At 42.6% G+C, this 23134-nt stretch overlaps 2 protein-coding genes across 7 annotated transcripts in view; one reads left to right on the forward strand and one right to left on the reverse strand.

Annotated features, from left to right (window-relative positions):
- LOC124036059 (cytosolic carboxypeptidase 1-like) overlaps positions 1 to 8847 on the reverse strand; it is a 42122-nt gene extending 33275 nt beyond the window's left edge. For 3 of the 4 annotated variants that reach the window (XM_046350179.1, XM_046350178.1, XM_046350175.1), the window contains exons 1-3: positions 8272 to 8425; positions 7125 to 7188; positions 5107 to 5237 (exon numbers count right to left, since the gene is read on the reverse strand). In XM_046350179.1, the coding sequence (XP_046206135.1) occupies positions 5107 to 5237; positions 7125 to 7156 (163 nt within the window). In that variant the 5' untranslated portion in view covers positions 7157 to 7188; positions 8272 to 8425. Of the gene's footprint in view, positions 1 to 5106; positions 5238 to 7124; positions 7189 to 8271; positions 8426 to 8590 lie in introns of those variants that run through there. The other variant, XM_046350177.1, reaches the window with a different exon arrangement.
- On the forward strand, positions 8562 to 20493 carry LOC124036061 (N-alpha-acetyltransferase 35, NatC auxiliary subunit-like). 3 transcript variants are annotated; one of them, XM_046350181.1, is made up of 24 exons: positions 8562 to 8752; positions 12408 to 12439; positions 12810 to 12938; positions 13564 to 13597; positions 13750 to 13867; positions 14175 to 14249; positions 14344 to 14511; positions 14857 to 14923; positions 15060 to 15103; positions 15325 to 15375; positions 15865 to 15948; positions 16267 to 16381; positions 16527 to 16705; positions 16831 to 16890; positions 16981 to 17087; positions 17354 to 17420; positions 17759 to 17857; positions 18232 to 18410; positions 18601 to 18746; positions 18856 to 18923; positions 19061 to 19201; positions 19395 to 19517; positions 19603 to 19680; positions 19798 to 20493. In XM_046350181.1, exons 3-24 carry the CDS (start codon positions 12818 to 12820, stop codon positions 19855 to 19857), a joined length of 2184 nt encoding a protein of 727 aa, XP_046206137.1. In that variant the 5' UTR covers positions 8562 to 8752; positions 12408 to 12439; positions 12810 to 12817; the 3' UTR covers positions 19858 to 20493. The 3 variants fall into 3 exon arrangements, with proteins under 3 accessions (XP_046206137.1, XP_046206136.1, XP_046206138.1); XM_046350180.1 differs by lacking the exon at positions 12408 to 12439 and having other exon boundaries at positions 8563 to 8752; XM_046350182.1 differs by lacking the exon at positions 12408 to 12439 and having other exon boundaries at positions 8564 to 8752; positions 13753 to 13867.
- Positions 20494 to 23134: the final 2641 nt, after the last annotated feature.

A 23134-nucleotide genomic window follows, 5' to 3' on the forward strand; every position in this document is an offset into this window, starting at 1 on the left:
TCTTCACTATTATTCTACAATGTAGAAAATAGTAAAAAAAATAAAGAAAAACCCTTGAATGACTAGGTGTGTCCAAACTTTTGACTGGTACTGTATATATTTTTTAACATTTGCTCGGTAATTAACATTAGCTGTAGCTACACCAAAACGGCGATATTTTTCCTATAACTTGTTCTCCATCTTCCTTTTTAAATGGCGAGACAAGTTTCAGCACTTTAATTTCCATGACTGATCAAAAATAGTTCTCTCATGCTCCCTCGTTTCTGCAGCACACAGTGAGCAATATGTTTGGAACATCGAATCGCAATAAAAACGCAGTATAGAATCGCAATACATACAGAATTGTAAATCAGTAGTGTAACATATCAAAGTAAAAATACTTTGAAGTTCTACTTAAAAAAGGAAAGACTCACCCATTTTGAATGTTATTTTGTGGCTCTCTGAGCGATGTTCTATCGATTCCCGGGGGGTAATTTCATGTGCATCTGAGCTAGTGCCGTTCAAGCAGGCAGAAACAGAACCGGTATGATGCAAAAGTCATCATACCAGCTCTATTTCTGCCTGCTTTAACAGTGAATAGCTCAGATACACATGAAAATGCCAACAATCAATAGAGCATCAGTCAGAGATGCACAAAAAACAATGCAACATTCAAAATGGGTGAATCTTTCCTTTGGGTAGTTTCTGGGTATCTGTACTTACTATTTATATTTTTGACTACTTTTACTCTGCTACATTTCTAAAGAAAATATGTACCATTTACTCCCATATATTTCCCGTGACACCCAAAAGTACTTGTTACATTTTGAATGCTCAGGCAGGACAGCATTATGGTCCAATTCACACACCATCAACAGAACACATTGTCATCCCTACTGCCTCTGGTCTGGCGGACTCACTAAACACAAATACTGTGTTTGTAAAATATGTCTGAGTGTTGGAGTGTGCCCATGGCTGTCCGTAAATTAAAAGAACAAGAAAATTGTGCCGTCATGTCTGCTTAATATAAGGAATTTGATGTATAGCGTTTGCTTTTACATTTTACTCAAGTATGACAATTGAGTTGTTTTTCCACCACTGTACGAAGTACATTTAAAACCAAATACGTTAGAACATTCACTCAAGTAGTAGTAGTATTTTACTGAGTCTCACTTTTACTCAAGTAGTAGTAGTATTTTACTGAGTCTCACTTTTACTCAAGTAGTAGTAGTATTTTACTGAGTCTCACTTTTACTCAAGTAGTAGTAGTATTTTACTGAGTCTCACTTTTACTCAAGTAGTAGTAGTATTTTACTGAGTCTCACTTTTACTCAAGTAGTAGTAGTATTTTACTGAGTCTCACTTTTACTCAAGTAGTAGTAGTCGGACTGGTTAACTGCAACAACTGCAAGACAGCTCTTTCCCATCAACGCAGCAAAGGCAGTCCAAAACAATCAAGTAGCAATACTTGGATTTACACAGTTTTACATAGAGCACCATTGCATTATACCTACAGTAGCGGTACACGGTATAGACATCGCACTAGGATCAAGAAAGCCCGAACAACCTTCAAAGTTCAAACAAATCTGGAGGTCAAGAAAATACAGCACAAAGAGAACCCTAAACCTACTAGAGCTGTGTAACAACAACACTTCTATGCCTACATGGTTACGAGTACTGAAAAATGGTTGAACTAAACCTGAAAAAAAAAACACATCCATCCTCCACACAACTTGGCACCAAATAATCATGAATATCATCTTTTGTCTGAAACACTATCGAACTCCCCTTCCTCAGACAAACAAAGCAGGACGCTACGGACATAATACTCTTAAGATGCCGCTTGAGCTGGATTGGACGCGTTCAAGGAAGAACACAGACCCCATTCCAAGAGAAGAGCTGTCCACTGGTCTCAGGAAGGAAGGCCCAACACATCATGGCAGAAACCCATAGGGACGGAGCTCCAACAACATTAGCCTTAGAGTTGGGGTACATAACAGAGGAGAAGATGGCCGAGACAGCCTCCGCTGCTGCCATATGCGCCAGCTGGCATAACAGGGGTGAGTGAGTGAATCATGTGTGCATAAGACTGAAAGTAATGACAGTAATTCTGTAATGGGTGTGAGGTGATGTGCAGCCAGGAGAAGAATACAAATAATGTTGAAGTGTTGTTACATGCAGTTGTTGGAGCTTGGCGGTACAGGTGAGGTAGAGGTTTGGTGCAGGTGAAATATTAATGCAGCCACAAAGGCAATGCTATATGAGGGTAGAGATCAGGGTTCTCCACAGATCAAGGTTCTCCATTTTTAAACAAGACGGTGCTGCTGAGTACGGCGGGAAGGGTGCAGGCCATATCCTGCAATCTAGAGCAAAAGAAATACCCTTTTAGGGTGTGATGCCTGGCCTTAAATGAGTGGCGCAGCCCGTCCACAAGGTGGCGCAGCTCCACTCTTACATTCTTTGTGGAGAAGCCTGGAGATGTTGAGCAGAGACACAAGTGCCTCAACAAAGACATGCGTAAGATGTCTGTGATACAGATGTGATAGGGTGCAGCTATAATAAGACTGTATTGCCAGCAATTATTCAGCGTAACACAGAACCCAAACCGGCTGCGTGCGCACGCCTTCGTGCATAAATTTGTTTTGTCCCCCTACACCAAAAGCGATCACGACACGCAGGTTAAAATATCAAAACAAACTCTGATCCAATGACCTTAATTTGGGGACAGGTCGAAAAGCATTAAACATGTATGGCAATTTAGCTAGTTAGCTTGCACTTGCTAGCTAATTTGTCCTATTCAGCTAGCTTGCTGTTGCTAGCTAATTTGTCCTGGGATATAAACATTGAGTTGTTATTTTACCTGAAATGCACAAGGTCCTCTACTCCACCAATTAATCCACACATAAAACGGTCAACCGAATCGTTTCTAGTCATCTCTCCTCCTTCCAGGCCTTTTCATCTTTGAACTTATATGGTGATTGGCATCTACACTTTTACCAGACAACCGGCAAAACAGTTTGTCTTTCAATCACCCATGTGGGTATAACCAATGAGGAGATGGCACGTGGGTACCTGCTTCTATAAATCAATGAGGAGATGGGAGAGGCAGGACTTGCAGCGCGATCTTCGTCAGAAATAGAAAGGAGTTCTATTTTAGCCCTTGGCATCGCAGACGCTCGTTGGCACGTGCGAGCAGTGTGGGTGCAATAATTGAATAACATGGATTTCTAAATTTACTTTAGGACGCTCGCGCACGCGACGTGTCCGGTCTGGTCAGCGTGTAAGAAAGATGCTGTGAAATTCCACCGGAGCAGACTGGCAAACTATGCACGGCTTATTATAGTTTTCTTGACCCAGAGTTTATTAGAGGCCGCCGTTTATTTGCCCAAATTTTTAATTATACCCAGCTATAACAAGACACAGGCGCTTGTTGGATTCTCAGTGTTTAACGGAAAATGTACTATAATGGCTGGCTATAATATACAGTGCATTGGGAAAGTATCATTTTCAACAACTTGTTACGTTATAGCCTTATTCTAAAAACTTTATGCAATACGTTTTTTTCCTCTCATCCACACACAATATCCAATAATGACAAAGCAAAAACAGGTTTTTAGAATTTTTAGCAAATGTATTAAAAATAAAAAACAGAAATACCTTATTTACATAAGTATTAAGACCCTTTGCTATGAGATTCAAACTGAGCTCAGGTGCCTCCTGTTTCCATTGATCATCGTTGAGATGTTTCTACAACTTGATTGGAGTCCACCTGTGGTAAATTCAATTGATTAGACATGATTTGGAAAGATACAAACCTGACTATATAAAAGGTCCCACAGTTGACAGTGCATGTTAAAGCAAAAACCAAGCCATGAGATCCAAGGAATTGTCCGTAGAGCTCCAAGACAGGATTGTGTTGAGGCACAGATCTGGGGAAGGGTACCAAAACATTTCTGCAGCATTGAAGGTCCCCAAGAACACAGTGGCCTCCATCATTCTTACATGGAAGAAGTTTGGAACCACCAAGACCCTTCCTAGAACTGGCCGCCCGGCCAAACTGAGCAATCGGGGGAGAAGGGCCTTGGTCAGGGAGGTGACACAGAACCCGATGGTCACTCTGCCAGCGCTCCAGAATTCCTCTGTGGAGATGGGAGAACTTTCCTGCAGCATTCCACCAATCAGGCCTTTATGGTAGAGTGGCCAGATGGAAGCCACTCCTCAGTAAAAGGCACATGACAGCCCACTTTAAGTTTGCCAAAAGGCACCTAAAGGATTCTCAGACCATGAGAAACAAGATTCTCTGATCTGATGAAACCAAGATTGGCATTCAGGCCAAAAAGTTTAATCATCACATCTGGAGGAAACCTGGCACCATCCCTATGGTGAATAATGGTGGGGGAAGCATCATGATGTGGGGATGTTTTTCAGCGGCAGGGACTGGTACTAGTCAGGATCAATGAAAGATGAACGGAGCAAAGTACAGAAAGGACCTCAGACTGGGGGGTTAGGTTCACCTTCCAACAGGACAACGATCCTAAGCACACAGCCAAGACAACGCAGGAGTGGCTTCGGGACAAGTCTCTGAATGTCCTTGAGTGGCCCAGCCAGACCTCAGACTTGAACACTGATCAAACATCTCTGGAGACCTGAAAATAGCTGTGCAGCGACGATCCCCATCCAACCTGACAGAGCTTGAAAGGATCTGTAGAGATGAATGGGAGAAACCCCCCAAATATAGCTGTGCCAAGCTTGTAGCGTCATACCCAAGAAAACTTGAGGCTATAATCGCTGCCAAGGGCTGCTACAACAAAGTACTGAGTAAAGGGTCTGAATACTAATGTAAATGTAATATTACAGTTGTTAATTTTTAATACATTTGGAAACATTTCTAAAAAAACGTTTTTTTTTGCTTTGTCATTATGTGTTGTGTGTAGATTGATGAGTAAAAAAAACACAATGTAATCCATTTTAGAGTAAGGCTGTAACGGAACAAAATGTGGAAAAAGTCAAGGGGTCTGAATACTTTCCGAATGCACTGTAGGCTATTATTTTCCCATTGGCCTTTCCAGAATGGTTCAAGCAAATATATGGTCAGTGTAACCCAGTATATGCTAGTACTCTTCTCACCCTGAGTCTGGATGAGGTGGAGGATTTTGGCAGTGATCTGCCTGCCAATCTCAGCATCCGCCAGCATGGCCTCCCTGTTCAGCCTCTCCAGCTGGCCCAACAACATTAGCACCCTGGAGTTACTGGGAACACTGGGAGAGAGAGACAAAGAGGTTTAATACTTAACATATACCTTGGCATCAGGTCATGCTCTCATAAAGCAAATAGTCTCCAGGGTCGTGATCATTAGGCACCAGACAGAGGGAAAAAAAGGACAGAAACAGAGAGCGACTACCTGGACTCGTCCAATAAGAAATGCTTATTTTCCCTTTCTGTTGTGAAACATTTTAAAATATTTTCCATAGTGCGCCCTAATGAACAAAACTATACTCTGGTTATATTACGCTAATGTGGGGCAGTGAGGCCAAAGGTCACAGCCATGCGAGAGAGAATCTAAATGTAGAAATAGACCAAATGTCTTTCATATGCCCTTATAAAGACAGTGAGAGACCAAGGGAGAGAGGGTAAAAAGAGACAAATAGACCAAAATACACTAAGAGCAACTGAGTGAGATACTGCTCAAACAACACAAAAAGACAAAATGCATACACACGCCTTCATGCACTTACATGCTCACAGACATATTAGCTAGACTAAACAGCAGAGACAGTCACACTAAGAAAGTCAAACAATCTACCAAGCCCAGAGTTTATCAAAAGTTAGCCTATAAATTGAGCTGCCTACGCCATTGAAATATTAGGTCTGGGGGTGGCACAATTACTGCATAACCGTGTAGTTATGGATGTCATGAAAATAAAATAAAAGTCATAACAGTTTGAAAAAAGTGTATTTAACGTATACCTGGACTCGTCCAATAAGACATTATTATTTTCGCTGTTGCGGAACAGCGGACTGAAGATGGAATGGCCGGACTTTGTGCAGTTGAGTCCATTTCTGCGGTAAAATGGACTCTTAAAAATGTGATGAAACTTTGTTTGTCCTTGCTGAAACAAGCAAGGTGTTGTAGCCAACAAGTCTTTGGTTGCCTTGGCAATGCCCCCCACAATACAGTACGCTCTGCTACTGCACGGCAAGTGGTACCAATACACCAAGTCTGGATCCAACAGGACCCTGTTTGACCCTTTTTCGCACAAACGCAATGCACACACACTAAGTGCTAGCTAGCTATAGTACTGACCGGAAAATTAAGCTAACCAAGACCAAGAAAACCAACGGACTATACAGCTACAAGTAGTGAGTGGAGTTACACATGGAATATACTAAAGTTGAATGTCTTACTTGTGATAAAATGTTTTCCACACACATACAGTGCCTTCAGAAAGTATTCATACCCCTAGACTTATTCCACATGTTGTTGTGTTACAGCCTGAATTCTAAATTGATTCAATTGACTTTTCCCCCCACGCATCTACACACAATACCGCATAATGACAAAGTGAAAAAATGCTTTAAAAATATGTTTGCTAATTTATTGAAAATTAAATACTGAAATCTCACATACTGTACATTGCCTTCAGGAATGAGTCATACCCCTTCCCTTATTCCACATTTGTTTGTGTTACTGCCTGAATTCAAAATTCAAAACGACCCATAATGGCAAAGTGAAAACATGTCTTAAGAAATGTTTGCTAATTTATTGAAAATAAAATACAGAAATATGTCATTTACATAAGTATTCACTCCCCTGAGTCAATACATGTTAGAATCACCTTCAAACACTATGCAAGACTAATGCTAAAAGAACAAAAGGCTAGTTATTACAGGCCCCAAACAGTTATTGACCCCAGCAGTGAATGTTTTACAGAGGAACCTAAAATAGCTAGGGTCACAATGGCACCATGACTTGCCCTGGCTGGTTTAATGACCTGTGGTTGTGCTGTCCTTAGACTGATCTTACAGTGTCACAAGACATTGAGCAAACTACAGTGTATAATAAGAGGGCAAGGGGCAGTGTATGAGAGACAGTAATCTGGCAGAAAGAAAGAACTGTGTGTGTGTCCGAGACAATGGTTACTCACCCTTTCTCAGTGGTCATTTTGGGCTTATTCATTTTTTCTCACACACGTCAACATTTCACATCAACTGCAAATAAAGAAAAGCAAGAATCAGCAATGCAACACAGTTGTCCTTCCGTCTCTGGACTTTAATGTTCACCCCTGTAAATCCCAGTCTATCATTTCTATTATATCCTGTGGCAAGATGAGATCAGCAACATGCAGAGAGATGGTACGAACAACCCGTATTGATAAATCCAATGTAACAAAATAGGGCTGGTCATGCTGTTTATCAAGCTCAACTTGTTTAACCAAAACAAAAGGGTGTCCAGTAGAATTAACGGGCTCCAGTGTCAGGAAACGAAAGAGATGCGACTATGTCCTTAAGCTACTTAGCTAAGGAAATCAGACCAAAAGCATTGCAAGCCAATAGGAGAAAAAAACGAGTAAAAAGATAAAACAAATGTATGTAGACATTTGACCTGGGTCATTAATGAGTTATTACCATTCATTATGTCATTGATGATTTAAAACAGTGTGTAGCCTATACTGTAAGCACCATTCCTGGATATAAAATTGTAGGCCATAATTAAAAAATTTAAAAATTCAACAAAGATGTAACGAGTGAACCTACATGTACAGACAGTTGTTGTTAGCCAAGGGGACTGAAATTGAAAACCGAGAGAATCCTGTTCTTCACTCAGTCGACCTGGGCTAGTCTGCCCTGTTGTCAGTTATTTGCCTTTGCAGCAAGCATCTTCAGCTAGCTAACGTTCACATCAACGTGTGAATAGCTAAATGCCCCCAACTGCTGTAGACGGGCCTAATCAATGTAGCTAACGTTAAACGTCATCTGGCATACTGGCTATCTGCCAAATGTGTTGTTGCAAAATGCACTTATTCAGATCTTCATTGACAACAACTTCACCAGAGTTAGCACAACGGCTAGCTAGCTAACTAACAGTGACCGACTGGTTTACGAAATAACTGGCTGGCGGGTAATAAGGACATCACAGCCCCCACTGCACCTGCTCAATGTCCATTCGGTTTCCTAGCTAACGTTAGCGTAGCTAGCTAGCGTTCCTGCTAACTTAGCTAGCTATTTGGAAATAATGTCAGAGACGTGCACTAATATGCTGAAAAAATATTCAAAAATAAACATTTTACGAACCTAGGTATATGGAAAGTTAGTGTTGTCCCATTAGGACGAGGCAATCCCTAGATGTAAGTGTGTTGCCTGAAACGATGACCCGATGTACAAACCCCCTACTGGGTTGGAGAACTGTCAAGAAGAACTGCCAGGAACCATGAATAACGCGAGAATGCAAATTTAGTTTTGAGATGTGACGCGAAAATACGCGACCGAGCATCTCAGAATGAACGCATACTGTAAACGCGGTTCAAAGATCAGACATAATGTAGCAATAACATATAGGGCAAACCCCCCCCACACTGACCTAGAACAAGGAAATAAAATGTAAAAAACTGACCTGAAACCAGCACCTACTGACCCAGAAAGACCCTCCAAGGATTTGCATAGCTATGTTGTGGGACTTCATGTCCCAACGTGCAATGTAACGCTTAAACGTCATATTTGTGCTTCTTCTTCCCGAGCCTCGGACAACTAGCTAGTAACGCTAGCAGTTAGCAAGGTATGTATGATCAAAGATCACGCCAAATATTGTTAAAATTGGCAATATGTTTCATGCAATTACGTAATATATATTATCTTGTAATTGTGTGATATGCATGATTAAACATTTTTGTTGATACAGAGTCCAAGCTAGCTAGTTAGCGTCAACGACATTATTAGCCCGCTTGTCTGGTTTATGGATTCCACTAGTTACCACAGTCATAAAGTCAAAATTGGCTTCATCGTAAAAATTAAATGAAACAAAAATGTGCTTTTTGAGTTTAATTTAAGGTTAGGCACAAGGATAGCAGTGTGGTTAAGGTTTAAAATCACATTAAGAATATTATTTGTAGAAATAGGCGGGGTTTATATATATTTATCATAGCTATTAGCTTCTAACAATGACTAGCTCGTGAAAAGACAGCAAACTCGGTGTTTCATTACAAATTGCGATTAGCTAGTTATCTTATCGAATGAAACCTTCATAGACCTGATAGTTAGCCAGCAGATCCGACCCGCTTGCTTACAGCTGCGCTACTATGGTCAGACAGGCTTCCTGTGCGTAGATAATGACCACTGAGCAGGCAGGAGATATGGCTCGGAAAATGTACCTCAATCCAGGAATGAGAAATGTGTTGCACTCTGAATTGTCCCATTATCCCAACTGTTACACCGAGAAGATTGAATGACTGCTATTTTTTAAGTCAACTTGGAGAGGAAGAGAGAGGCCCAACTTGGGGGGAAATCTGTCTCCTTCCAGCAGGTAGTGTTTTTTTTCACCCACCAAGCAATACATTTTTGTATGGCGGTCAATAAGAGTGTCGAATTTGGTCAACAACAAAAATGTATGGCTTATTTGCTCCGTGAGGTTTATTTGATCAAAGTTTCTAATGCTTATGTTGTTACACATATATGGATATAAGTAAGACATGTGACATTCCGGAGTTGACTCGAGATTGCTATGCATATTCATGGAATGAGGCTAGTAGCATATCATCCCTCTCCATTGATGGTGCAAATTTTCCCAGTTGGAGTAAAAAATAATGTGCCTTCAAAGGGATTCGACCTCATAACCTCATGTCCCTGAATGGTCCATTGTTCCCTACTCTACCTACTGGTCAGCTGAAACTTTCTGTACACAATCCTATACTATATTTGTAAGTACAGTGTCCAGTAGAGGTCTACACTTGAAAGTAGCTTGGAATCGAAGAAAGCCCTGGAACCACAGCCAAATCAGTGGGATCTCGCATTTTGCAACACGTTTTGAAAAAGCATGTGATCAAACAAAGCTTTGTACATATAAATGATGACATTATTCTGATAAAGTGAAACATACATCAGCAGACTGCTTAATGATTTCGACGTGTGCCTCGGAGCTCCGATATCAAACGGAACATCACTACCGTTATGGAATGGCAAGTTGCGTTGATCAACAAAGGAGCTATTTGGCTGACACTGCCATTTCAAAATGGCTGTGTGGCTTCTGCTACCTTCTGCTACCTGTAGCACACGCTCCAGCAGGTATATCTCTCTAGTCACCCCCAAAACCAATTCTTTCTTTGGCCGCCTCTCCTTCCAGTTCTCTGCTGCCAATGACTGGAACGAACTACAAAAATCTCTGAAACTGGAAACACTTATCTCCCTCACTAGCTTTAAGCACCAACTGTCAGAGCATCTTACAGATTACTGCACCTGTACATAGCCCACCTATAATTTAGCCCAAACAACTACCTCTTTCCCAACTGTATTTAATTTATTTATTTATTTTGCTCCTTTGCACCCCATTATTTTGATTTCTACTTTGCACATTCTTCCATTGCAAAACTACCATTCCAGTGTTTTACTTGCTATATTGTATTTAACTTTGCCACCATGGCCTTTTTTTTGCCTTTACCTCCCTTCTCACCTAATTTGCTCACATTGTATATAGACTTGTTTATACTGTATTATTGACTGTATGTTTGTTTTACTCCATGTGTAACTCTGTGTCGTTGTATCTGTCGAACTGCTTTGCTTCATCTTGGCCAGGTCGCAATTGTAAATGAGAACTTGTTCTCAACTTGCCTACCTGGTTAAATAAAGGTGAAATAAAAAAATAAATAAACCTAGCATGAGACGAAAAGGACAGTTTTCCAGAAAAACTAGCAGTCTTTCAATCATCTGTGTAACAGTTGGGATAATGGGACAATTTGGAGCACAACTCATTTCTCATCCCTGGACTGAGGTACGTTGTCCAAGCCATATCTTGCGCAAGCTCCATGGTGTCGTACTCTACACAGCAAGCCTGTCCAACCCTAGTGCAGCTGTAAGCAAGCGGGTCGGATCTGTTGGTTAACCTGACAGTCAGCGTAGACTTGAAAAAGGATTGCCTGCTGAGTCCCCTCACCTTGGACCCTAGTGACAGACACTTGGATCCCTGTCTCAGAACGTTTCCGTTGCACTACCGCTCACAATTAAGGCCATTTTAGGCATTAACTCAAGCTGCTTAGACACTCTACACATCAGCATGTTAATCCCTCAAGGAGTCTGATCTTTCTTTGACCTGTCTGTTTGTTAAAGTGGATATTACACCCTAACAAGTGTTGTATTTCTCACACACCATCCTACTCTTCAATTATGAGGCCTATTAGTTGAAGTTTCAGACCAGCCTCAATCCCCAAAATAGCTCTGTCATACATTAATAGTTGCCTTCAGATTTGCTTTGACACAGGTATAAGGTCTATGCTTACGCTATTTAAAGTATGTCATAACTCCCTTGCTTTCTGGCATATAGGCCAGTTTCTAAACCGAGATTGTACAGTATGTATATCCGTCTTAACACGAACCCACCTAGCCCAATATTGGACTAAAGGAGCCTAACGTTATTCCTTAGTCCAAGGACCTTACGTGTTTTGTTTAAAGGCTGAATTGGCTCTGGAGGCCGTGTTCTAGAAACATAAATCCCTCTACTTTCATATCCCATCAAAATCATTTCACAAATGGAAAATACACACTGTTTTAACACAGTTGCAGCCGACAGTATTTTTTTTAGTGGCACCACGTTTGTGGCGTTGGTTTTCCGTTTACACACAAGTGTTTGGAGATTTAGATAGCACAGGTAGTCCACTCTGTCTTTTCAGTAAACAAGTGTTGTAATATGGAAATATGGCTGTGTGGGAACTCTAACCCTATAAAAGGTGTGTATCAATTTAACATTTTATGAAAGATAAGGTCCTTATGCTTCCAAAGCCAATGAGTGTTAGTGTTCAGACCGAGGGTCGCGGCTCTTAACAAAACTCCCCCCTACAGAAGACTCCTTCATCCATTGACTTATGTGTCCTGTCATGGAACTGAGAGACATGATCAAGAGCTAGAACCGACCGTGCTACTTATTTACCTACCTGTGTTTGTGCCTGTTTGACAACGCTTTTACCACATCAGAGGGTATATCTGTGACCTGTGGACGGTTCTGATAACGAATGCATGGTTTGCATTGCCCAGGAAATAATACAATCTAATTGTTAAATGCTATCAGTGCAAGTTTGTGTTTTGATTTGGGGGGGGGGGTTGCATCTAACAGATGGATGTAATTCTTCATTGGGCACTGCTCAGCGACACAAACGATGAGTTTTCAATCACAATCGTCTGCCAATTACGGATATACCTTTGTTTGTGGGAAACGTGACGCCAAACAGGGACAGTCACGGGCTGGCAGATAACTTGCAAGGTGAGTACATTTTATACAGCTAGACCAGAGTTCCACTGGGTATCTGTCACTAGGACACAGTTCCACTGGGTATCTGTCACTAGGACACAGTTCCACTGGGTATCTGTCACTAGGACACAGTTCCACTGGTTATCTGTCACTAGGACACAGTTCCACTGGTTATCTGTCACTAGGACACAGTTCCACTGGGTATCTGTCACTAGGACACAGTTCCACTGGGTATCTGTCACTAGGACACAGTTCCACTGGGTATCTGTCACTAGGACACAGTTCCACTCTGGTCTAGGAAATTAGCTATCTGGCCTATTGAACATCCACACTGAAGTCAGAAGAGAAGTGAGTCATGTACATCTACTGGGTTTACTTTCAGCTTTAACCATGGTGATGAAGTCATCAGTTGAGGATGATGATGTGGGATGGGGACTGGGTGTCCCAGAGAAGATGAGGAACAATGCAAACTGGGTGGACATTACACATGACTTCAAAGAGGCATGCAAAGGTACAAGGTGTGTGTGTGTGTGTGTGTGTGTGTGTGTGTGTGTGTGTGTGTGTGTGTGTGTGTGTGTGTGTGTGTGTGTGTGTGTGTGTGTGTGTGTGTGTGTGTGTGTGTGTGTGTGTGTGTGTGTGTGTGTGTGTGTGTGTGTGTGTGTGATATGCTTTAACACCGTATTTCAGGATGTGCTAGTGTTGTCAGTTCTTGGGGGCTTTTGATACTTGCCCCTCTCGTTTGTTTGTTAGACAGTTCTGAAATACCTAGTACATTGGGTTTCTCATCAGAAGATTGATGTAAATCACACAACTAGTCAAATAAAGGCCTGTACAGTACAGCAATTCCTAATGTATACCCAGTGTTTTCAGCTCTGTGGGAATTTGGTGCCACCAGTCTAAAATGCAAGCTGGATGGCACAGGTTAAGATGCCCTGCTGACCCCACTGACATCAATGCAAGACTAATTCAAAATTCTATTTAAGTAGAAGTTAAGATTCACCCTTTGTTCCTGTGTACCTCTTCAGACAGTACATGCTGGTGTTACGCTGTACTACTGTAACACAAATACTGCTCTGGCTTTCATCCCTATAGTTCAGATGACTGAGTACATTTGCATTTGTTCTCTGTATTTACAGAGCTCAACCTTGGGGAGTTGCTCCATGACAAATTGTGAGTATGAGTGTTTGTTTGTTTCAGACACTGTTCTAATCAACCATTAGTGAAATACTTCATTGCTTGCAGTCTGTCTCATTAATGAATACTGGGTATCTATCACTAGACAACACACACACTTTAGGTCTTTCTAATGGCATGTTTTTCAGCAGGTTTGGCCTGTTTGAGGCTATGTCCGCCATTGAGATGATGGACCCCAAGATGGACGCCGGGATGATTGGCAACCAGGTCAACAGGAAAGTCCTCAGCTTTGAACAGGCAGTCAAGGTATGGCTCTGATTCCTAGAGTTTCACTGTGAAAGGAAAACGGTGGTGTTACGTGGTCCTTCTGTAGCTCAGTTGGTAGAGCATGGCGCTTGTAACGCCAGGGTAGTGGGTTCGATCCCCGGGACCACCCATACGTAGAATGTATGCACACATGACTGTAAGTCGCTTTGGATAAAAGCGTCTGCTAAATGGCATATATTATATTATTATTATTATTATGTTGAACCTTTAGTGAGGTGCATTGTAGTACAAAAGACTCTAACCCCCTCCCTTTTGTATCCTCTCTCTCATCCTGTCTTGTTTCTAGGATGGTTCCATCAGAGTGAGGGACCTCAGTCTTCCAGAGCTGATTGGGATCATGGACACCTGTTTCTGCTGCTTGGTCAGTTTTATTGCCTTATCAATACCAAACTGAATCAGCAAACGATGCATAATTAATTACCAATCAAAACGTGTGTGTGTGTGTGTGTGTGTAGATCACCTGGCTGGAGGGTCACTCCCTAGCCCAGACAGTGTTCACCTGCCTGTACGTCCACAACCCCGACCTCATCGAGGACCCGGCCCTCAAGGCCTTCGCTCTGGGCATCCTCAAGGTGTGTGACATCGCCCGCGAGAAAGTCAACAAAGCCGCAGTGTTCGAGGAGGTAAACCACTTGATCCCTTTGGGCTTTTGCACACACACAGTCATGCCAATGGCCATAAAAATTGGTAAAACGGCACCAACAGATCTGGTACTAGGATAACGCACACTGTCTCTCTATCTCCTATAATCCTGTCTATGGGACACAGTTAGGTTTGCAAAATTCCCGGGAACTTTCAATGAATTCCCTGGTTTTCCAGAAGTCCTGGTTGGAGGTTTCCTGGAATCAGAAGGGAATTTGTTGAAAGTTCCGAGGAGTTTTGCAACCCGCTGTTCCCTCCTACGTCTTCTGACCTGAAACAACGCCTTGTTGTAATATTCACGACCCTGTTCTGTGTTCTGTCTCCAGGAGGATTTCCAGGCCATGACGTATGGCTTCAAGATGGCCAACAATGTGACAGATTTACGGGTTACAGGTGATGTTCATGTGACGGGCTTAGTCAGTGTTGTGGTTCATGTATGGCATTGGCGGTATACAATATATATGTCGTAATGTGTGTGTGTGTGTGTGTGTGTGTGTGTGTGTGTACCAAATGAACCTTCTACCAACAGGAATGCTAAAGGATGTGGAGGAAGAGTTACAGAGGAGAGTTAAGGTACAGTACTTTCACACTACTTTCTTCCCGTGAACTGACAACACAACACGACTACACTCTGGCAGAATGGCCAAACGCGTTACTGAATAATATCCCTCATCCTTAACTTTCAATGACCGCAAGTGTACAGTACCACCAACAGAGCTGCACAGCTCATCCATCACAAGTTATCTCCTCTTCCTCTCTCTCTCGCTCTCATTCCCTCTCTTTCTCTCCGGTAGAGCACACGCAGTCGCCAGGGCGAGCAGCGGAACCCAGGGGTGGAGTTGGAAGTAAGTCTGTCACTCTCTCCCTATGGATATATCCACCAGTCCACCTTACCGTCTCTCCCGTCTAATGGCTTTAAATCGACCCCTAACCCTCATGCCCTATGTACTGTTGATCTAAGAGGCTTTTGATAGGTCTAAGCAATATGGTCAAAATCCCACCTAGTTTATCAGAGGGAAACTTATAGCCTTATCTATACACCTATCAAATCATTTCAGCGTGCATAGGGTGTAGTGTAGCGTCTAGGGGTTGATTTGGGCTTCGGGCATATATCCCATGGCTTCTGCCATGCCCAGTCCACCAGAGCTAAGAGTGAGGCAGCCTTTCAGTGAGACAAGCCTGGAATTTACAGCCGCTTCTCAAAATAAAAGGAATGAACATTGTACGACAGAGCTAAATCTGTGTGTCCCCAGGGTCGACAAATATATATTGTGTGTTTTTGCGATTGCGTGTGTGCGCGTTTGTGACTTAACCTTTTCCTATGCCTTTCTCAGCATCAGCAATGGATAGCACTTTTCAGTAGGATCAAGTTTACACGTCTTCTACTGACAGCGCTGATCGCCTTCACTAAGAAAGAGGTAACACACACATTTAGCTTAGCTTCACTAAGAAAGAGGCAACACACACATTCAGCTTAGCTTCACTAAGAAAGAGGTAACACACACATTCAGCTTAGCTTCACTAAGAAAGAGGTAACACACACATTTAGCTTAGCTTCACTAAGAAAGAGGTAACACACACATTTAGCTTAGCTTCACTAAGAAAGAGGTAACACACACATTTAGCTCGGCTTCACTAAGAAAGAGGATCATGTGCATACCGGTAAGCCGATTAGATTTTTGATTGGGAGTGTAATTGGTTGACTGATGCGTGTGATGTCATGTTGGCTCTGTCAGACCAGCTCAGTGAGCGAAGCCCAGAAACTCATGCAGCAGGCAGCAGATCTCCTCCCAGCCCTCCACTCTAGCATCGAGCATGGCATTCAGTACCAGAACGATACTACTAAAGGAGGTAACACGCGCGTACACACTCCACTATGGCACCTAGGCCCAATGTGTCCATCAATACCGTAAGAGGCAATGTTACACTCGTTGGAGAACCTCTGACCGCAATTTAGCCACTCACAGTTTTGACCCCCTTCCCCCCCGCATTCCAGATCAACCGATCATGATGGGGTTTGAACCGCTGGTGAACCAGAGACTGCTGCCCCCCACCTTCCCCCGCTATGCCAAGATCCTCAAGAGGGAGGAGATGGTCAACTACTTCAGCAAGCTCATCGACCGCATCAAGACCGTGTGCGAGGTCATCAACACAACTAACCTACATGGAATTCTGGTACTACGTTTGTAAATACTACAATAATAATTAGAATACTACATTCTGACAGTACTTCTGTAATGGTCTGCCTGTTAGAACATGTGCTAAAGGTTTATAGTAATGTTTTAACGTTCTGCTTTCAGGACTTTTTCTGCGAGTTCAGTGAGCAGTCCCCTTGCGTCCTCTCCAGGTCTCTGCTGCAGGTAAGCAACATTCTCCCGCATGATTGGTGCATCTGGACAATTCTCTCCTCTGATTGGTCCTATTCTGATTAATCCCCTCCCTGTCTCTAGACAACATTCCTGATAGATAATAAGAAAGTGTTTGGGACCCAACCAATGCAGGACTTGATCAAAGACGCTCTGAGGTACTTTGTCAGCCCGCCGGTGCTCTCCTCCAAGTAAGTCATTGAGGATTGGGAGCGTTTCTTTCTATGAACCCCAACTTTCAAATGCTTTAGAAATGCATCCTTCCTACCTTCCTTGAAGTCATAAGAGATCTGAATTGGTTGGAGTGGTGTTTAAAATGGTCGCAATGTTGCTTTCACCTATCAAAACACCACAAAGGAAGGAAGGATATCTATGTCTGAGGTATTCGAACAGGGCCTACGAGTTTGTGTTCAAGCTCTACCTCTAGACCTGACTGATCCATGCGTTGCCTCTGCAGGTGCTGCCTGCATAATAACCACCAGGCCAAGGACTACATTGACTCCTTTGTCACACACTGCTCAAGGGTAAGTCACCTGGCTGCGTTTCAAGACCTCTTTTCTCTATATTAATGCCACAATCCTTCATTTGTGTGTGTGTGTGTGTGTGTGTGTGTGTGTGTGTGTGTGTGTGTGTGTGTGTGTGTGTGTGTGTGTGTGTGTGTGTGTGTGTCCAGACCAAACGGCATCCCTGCCACTTGGTTAGCTATGAAGTTGAGGGGTGGAGCTGGGGGAAAGTGTAACCACTCAAAATTCATAGATGGAACCGTGGCTCTGACTATCAACGTGATAGTTTTAAACATATTCTGAAGCTATATTTTATTTCAAACAATGGACTGAAACGACCTTGTTCGGTTTCCCTGCAGCCCTTTTGCAGTCTCATCCAAATCCACGGACACAACCGCGCTCGGCAGAGAGACAAACTAGGCCACATCCTGGAGGAGTTTGCCACACTGCAGGATGAGGTGTGTGTGTGTGTGTGTGTGTGTGTGTGTGTGTGTGTGTGTGTGTGTGTGTGTGTGTGTGTGTGTGTGTGTGTGTGTGTGTGTGTGTGTGTGTGTGTGTGTGTGTGTGGTCTGGGTGTGTCTGGGTGTGTGTGTGTGTCTGGGTGTGTGTCTGGGTGTGTGTGTGTGTGTCTGGGTGTGTGTGTGTGTGTCTGGGTGTGTGTGTGTGAGAGAGCAAGAGCCAGCGTTTGCGTACGCGTTGCTGTTTAGTGACTGTTTAGTGGCTGTTTAGTGAGTCATCTAAAAATGTATGTGTGTGTGAGCGCGCGCTTGACTGCATGTCGCTGTTCTCCTGCGGTTGACTTATGGGACCGATGCGGCGGCGCCCCCTGCAGGCAGAGAAGGTGGACGCAGCGCTGCACAGCCTGCTGATGAAGCTGGAGCCCCAGAGACAGCACCTGGCCTGCCTGGGCACCTGGATCCTCTACCACAACCTGCGCATCATGATCCAGTACCTGCTCAGCGGCTTCGAGCTGGAACTCTACAGCATGCACGAGTACTACTACATCTACTGGTGAGGAGTGGGCGCCCACGTGTGTTCCAAAGGGCATGTTCCATGTGTACACTTGACTGAGAGAGAGTGTGTGTGTGTGTGTGTGTGTGTGTGTGTGTGTGTGTGTGTGTGTGTGTGTGTGTGTGTGTGTGTGTGTGTGTGTGTGTGTGTGTGTGTGTGTGTGTGTGTGTGTGTGTGTGTGTGTGTGTAGGTATCTGTCAGAGTTCCTGTACGCGTGGCTCATGTCCACTCTGAGTCGGGCGGACAGCTCTCAGGTGGCTGAGGAGCGCCTCCTGGAGGAGCAGCAGAAAGGGCGCAGCAGCAAGAAAACCAAGAAGAAGAAGAAAGGCCAAGGGGGTCAGGATCAAGTCGTACATTTATTTACATTGCATTGAATACATCTGGGAGTACACCGCCCGCCACCATCCATAACTTAACCTCAATAAGAATGTGTTTGCGCCTGCAGCTCGCCCCCTCAGCAGAGAAATCACCATGAGCCAAGCCTACCAAAACATGTGTGCTGGCATGTACAAGGTATGTGTGCGCACACACACAAACTTGTCCTCCACATGTTATGCATCCTCTGCCCTGGCTCAGTTGTAGTCCCGTTTTCTATCCAGACAGCATAAACACACACACACACACACACTGAATATCTGTCTCTGGTGCAGACTATGATCGCCCTGGATATGGACAGGAAGGTGCGGAAGCCGCAGTTTGAGTTGGACAGTGAGCAGGTGCGCTACGAGCACCGCTTTGCCCCCTTCAACAGCGTGGTCACGCCACCGCCAGTCCATTACATCCAGTTCAAGGTAACGTAGTGTGTCACCAACCGTCGCTAGCTAGGATTGTGCGCTTGCATTTTCATGTGTCTGCGGGGCATTCCAGGTCAACATAATTGCTGACGCTGCAACGAATATCAGGAATTACATGTTATAGTGGAGATATAAAAAATATATATAATTTGTAACGTGACCTGTTTCTCTCCGTGTGTGTCGGCTGTAGGAGATGTCCGATCTGAAGAAGTACAGTCCTCCTCCCAAGTCAGCTGACCTCTACATGGCGGCCAGCAAACACTTCCAGCAAGCCAAACTCATCCTGGAGAACGTCCCCACCCCTGACCCAGAGGTCAGCAAACCCAGCAGTAGTAAAATAGATTGTGCCTCCTGTTTGTGGGTCTGAATTGCCTCTTTTAATTTGCTGATTGTTGCAGGTGAATCGGATCCTAAAAGTTGCCAAACCCAACATTGTGGTCATGAAGCTACTTGCCGGGGGGCACAAGGAGACAAAGGTAACAACACATCATAATGCACTGAGCAAAATGTAAACAAAGTATTTGGGGAATTTAAACATTTCTGGGGCATTATTGTTGTTTGGTGATAAGGAAAATGGTATTCCCCATCTCTAGGTACTACCAGAGTTTGATTTCTCTGCTCACAAGTACTTCCCTGTGGTCAGGATCATCTGAATCCAAGCCCTGCATTACTATGACAACTCAAACCCAGTACCCTCCTCCCTGACCCAAGTGTGGCATGTGAGCCCAAAACGGAGACCAACTCAACAATATTCTCGTCTGTGTTACTCTATGTCACTCTGGTAGGACAGAGACAGCAACATTGTTATATATGTCCCATTATGGCACCTGAAATCATGGCCATCTCCATTTTGAAGTAGTCCAATTTCTTCTACTCCTATGAGTTGGTAAACAAACTTAAACGTTGCATACTGCCACCTAAGGTGTGTTGTTTAAATGGGTATAAAGCAAGATTTACTGCCACCTGCAGTTATGGAATGTTTTCTGACTTGTATAATTCATTGGCTGATCCCTCCTGATGACCTGGATGGAATTATGTGATCCTTCCTTAACCCATAGGAAGTCTCACCCAGTTGACTACTTCAAAATGGTGGAAGTCCCCAGTTGCACTGCCCTTGCTAAAACAGGCTTTTGGGCCCTAGAGTCCTCTACAAATACCAGACATCCCAGAGGACGGACAAAACTACATCCTCCACAATTCCCAAAACAAATTTGACTATGGTATTACAATTATTTATTTTTTGTAATCTCTGTCATACACTTCCTCAATAAAAATGTGTAACTATTTAACATTTCAGAAAATGTGTTCATTGACTGTTCAGTAAGCAACAAATACATTGTAACAATCTAACGGCAACAAAAGTCCATTGTACAAAATTAAAAACCTATCCACAAGTGAAAAATATTCAACCATAATTTCCATCTGAATGAGTCTGCTATATAAAAAAATATACAAAATGTTTGTATTTGAAACATTTCTAGTAGTGGGTCTGCCAGGTACACCAAGGGTGCACAGAGGTGACTTTTTTTTATCATCATAATTCAGAAAAAGAAACCATATTAAAATAGTTATGTTGTGAGCAGGACACAAGATGGTCAAAGCTTGAATGATCCCTGTAAACATTTCAAATGATACAACAAAAACCTCATTACATTTTTCTAGTTTACATTTTGTCATACAGCCGTGTTACCCAATTGCGAGTTACTTCAGAGAGTACCGTATGAAATTAAACTATTTTTCCTTCTTTTTTTTACCCATCTACCAATAGGTGTCCTTTGCAAGGCATTGGAAATCCTCCCTGGTCTTTGTGGTTGAATCTGTGTTTGAAATTCACTACTCGACTGAGAGACCTGACAGATACAGTGGGGCAAAAAAGTATTTAGTCAGCCACCAATTGTGCAGGTTCTCCCACTTAAAAAGATGAGAGGCCTGTACTTTTCATTATAGGTACACTTCAACTATGACAGACAAAAGAAAAAAAATCCAGAAAATCACATTGTAGGACTTTTAATGAATTTATTTGGAAATTATGGTGGAATACTCAGTAGTGTCTGCGGAATCCATGTATCGTGTCATTTCATGGAGTGTAGCTGGACATTAACTCTGCCCAGCCAGGCTGTTCTACACAACCCCACCTGAAAAACGGAACATATTTGGTTAGTAGAACCCCAACTGACTATTTTCCATCCCAGTTTATTTAAGACAGAAATTCATATTTTCCCTTAACCAGTGTGTGGTCTTGCAATAACTAAAATATAACATCATATAATATGCTTTTGGGCCACATATTTGGTGAAAAGCCGACAACATAACATTCTAAAATGTTAACTGTCCATGGTTCTGTATCTCACTGTTCAAATGTCAACATAAGGCTTCCTATGACCTAACCTTTTGTTTTCTAGGGACTCTAGTGGGTAGACTGGACTCTGGTTTTATGGACACAAAATCGATCATTTCTAATTATATTTGTATCATATAGTGTCCAGGCAACCCGTTTTAAGCTGTTTGACCACAGAAAAAGTCCCGCAACACTCTAATAATTCAGAGCCTCGTGAATTGACACCATATATAGATTCTACAGACCCTACGGAGTACTCCCCACCCCACTTTTACGGGACAAAGAATAGTTATTTTTTTTTCTTTATAAGCCCATAGTAATACATATATATACAAAAAAACTACACTTTAATGCCTATTCCACCCATGCTCTACCAAGGTTTTCCAGCACACAGCTTTGACCTAGTGCAGTAGCTATGTTGGTATTGTACTTCAAACTACAATAACTTCCTTAAACAGACTAATTCATACTCTTAGAGGACATGCTTCCACAATCATTTGATTTGTACCGCATACAAGTATTGGATTCTTCGCACACCACAGTAAGATATTATCCCATTACACTACCTTTTCATGCTTTTTAAAATTAAAATAATGGAAGATTTGATTTATACTTGCAATACCATCAGGCTTGATTTAACTGGTTTGTCTTCTACTACTGTGGTGCATGGCTGTATTTCCTTAAACCTTTATTTGAGCAAAACATGTAAGTTAAAAAATATTATAATAACATCCTTTTGGTCTAGACACTCAAATGTATTTGTCCTCTTCCTCAGTTGTGCACCGGAGCCTCTCACTCCTCTTTCTATTCTGGTTAGAGACAGTTTCCGCTGGCTGTTCTGTGAAGGGAGTAGTACACAGCGTTATACGAGATCTTCAGTTTCTTAGCAATTTCTCGCATGGAATAGCCTTCAGTTCTCAGAACACGAATAAACAGACGAGTATCAGAAGAAAGTTCTTTGTTTCTGGTTTCATTTGAGCCTGTAATCAAACTCACAAATGCTGATGTTCTAGATACTCAACTAGTCTAAAGAAGGCCGGTTTTGTTGCTTTCCTAAATCAGGACAACATTTTTCAGCTGTGCTAACATAATTGCAAGAGGGTTTTCTAATAATCAATTAGCCTTTTAAAATGATTAGCTAACACAATGTGCTATTGGAACACAGGGATGATGGTTGCTGATAATGGGTCTCTGTACGTCTATGTACAGTTGAAGACGGGAGTTTACATACACCTTAGCCAAATACATTTAAACTCAGTTTTTCACAATTCCTGACATTTAATCCTAGTAAAAATTCCCTGTCTTAGGTCAGTTAGGATCACCACTTTATTTTAAGAATGTGAAATGTCAAGAATAATAGAGATAATTATTAATTTCAGCTTTTATTTCTTTCATCACATTCCCAGTGGGTCAGAAGTTTACATACACTCAATTAGTATTTTGTAGCATTGCCTTTAAATTGTTTAACTTGGGTCAAACGTTTCAGGGAGCCTTCCACAAGCTTCCCACAATAGATTGGGTGAATTTTTGCCCATTCCTCCTGACAAAGCTGGTGTAACTGAGTCAGGTTTATAGGTCTCCTTACTCGCACA

This window comes from Oncorhynchus gorbuscha, linkage group LG05 (assembly GCF_021184085.1).
Source record: "Oncorhynchus gorbuscha isolate QuinsamMale2020 ecotype Even-year linkage group LG05, OgorEven_v1.0, whole genome shotgun sequence".
Lineage (NCBI taxonomy): Eukaryota > Metazoa > Chordata > Actinopteri > Salmoniformes > Salmonidae > Oncorhynchus > Oncorhynchus gorbuscha.

Bases quoted from the DNA above. Each gene is read 5' to 3' on its own strand.
- LOC124036061 (XM_046350181.1), top strand. From the start codon at position 12,818: ATGGTGATGAAGTCATCAGTTGAGGATGATGATGTGGGATGGGGACTG. The intron at 15,376-15,864 runs GTAAGTCTGTCA...TGCCTTTCTCAG, and splicing joins ACCCAGGGGTGGAGTTGGAA to CATCAGCAATGGATAGCACT. The intron at 18,747-18,855 runs GTCAGGATCAAG...TTGCGCCTGCAG, and splicing joins GAAGAAGAAAGGCCAAGGGG to CTCGCCCCCTCAGCAGAGAA.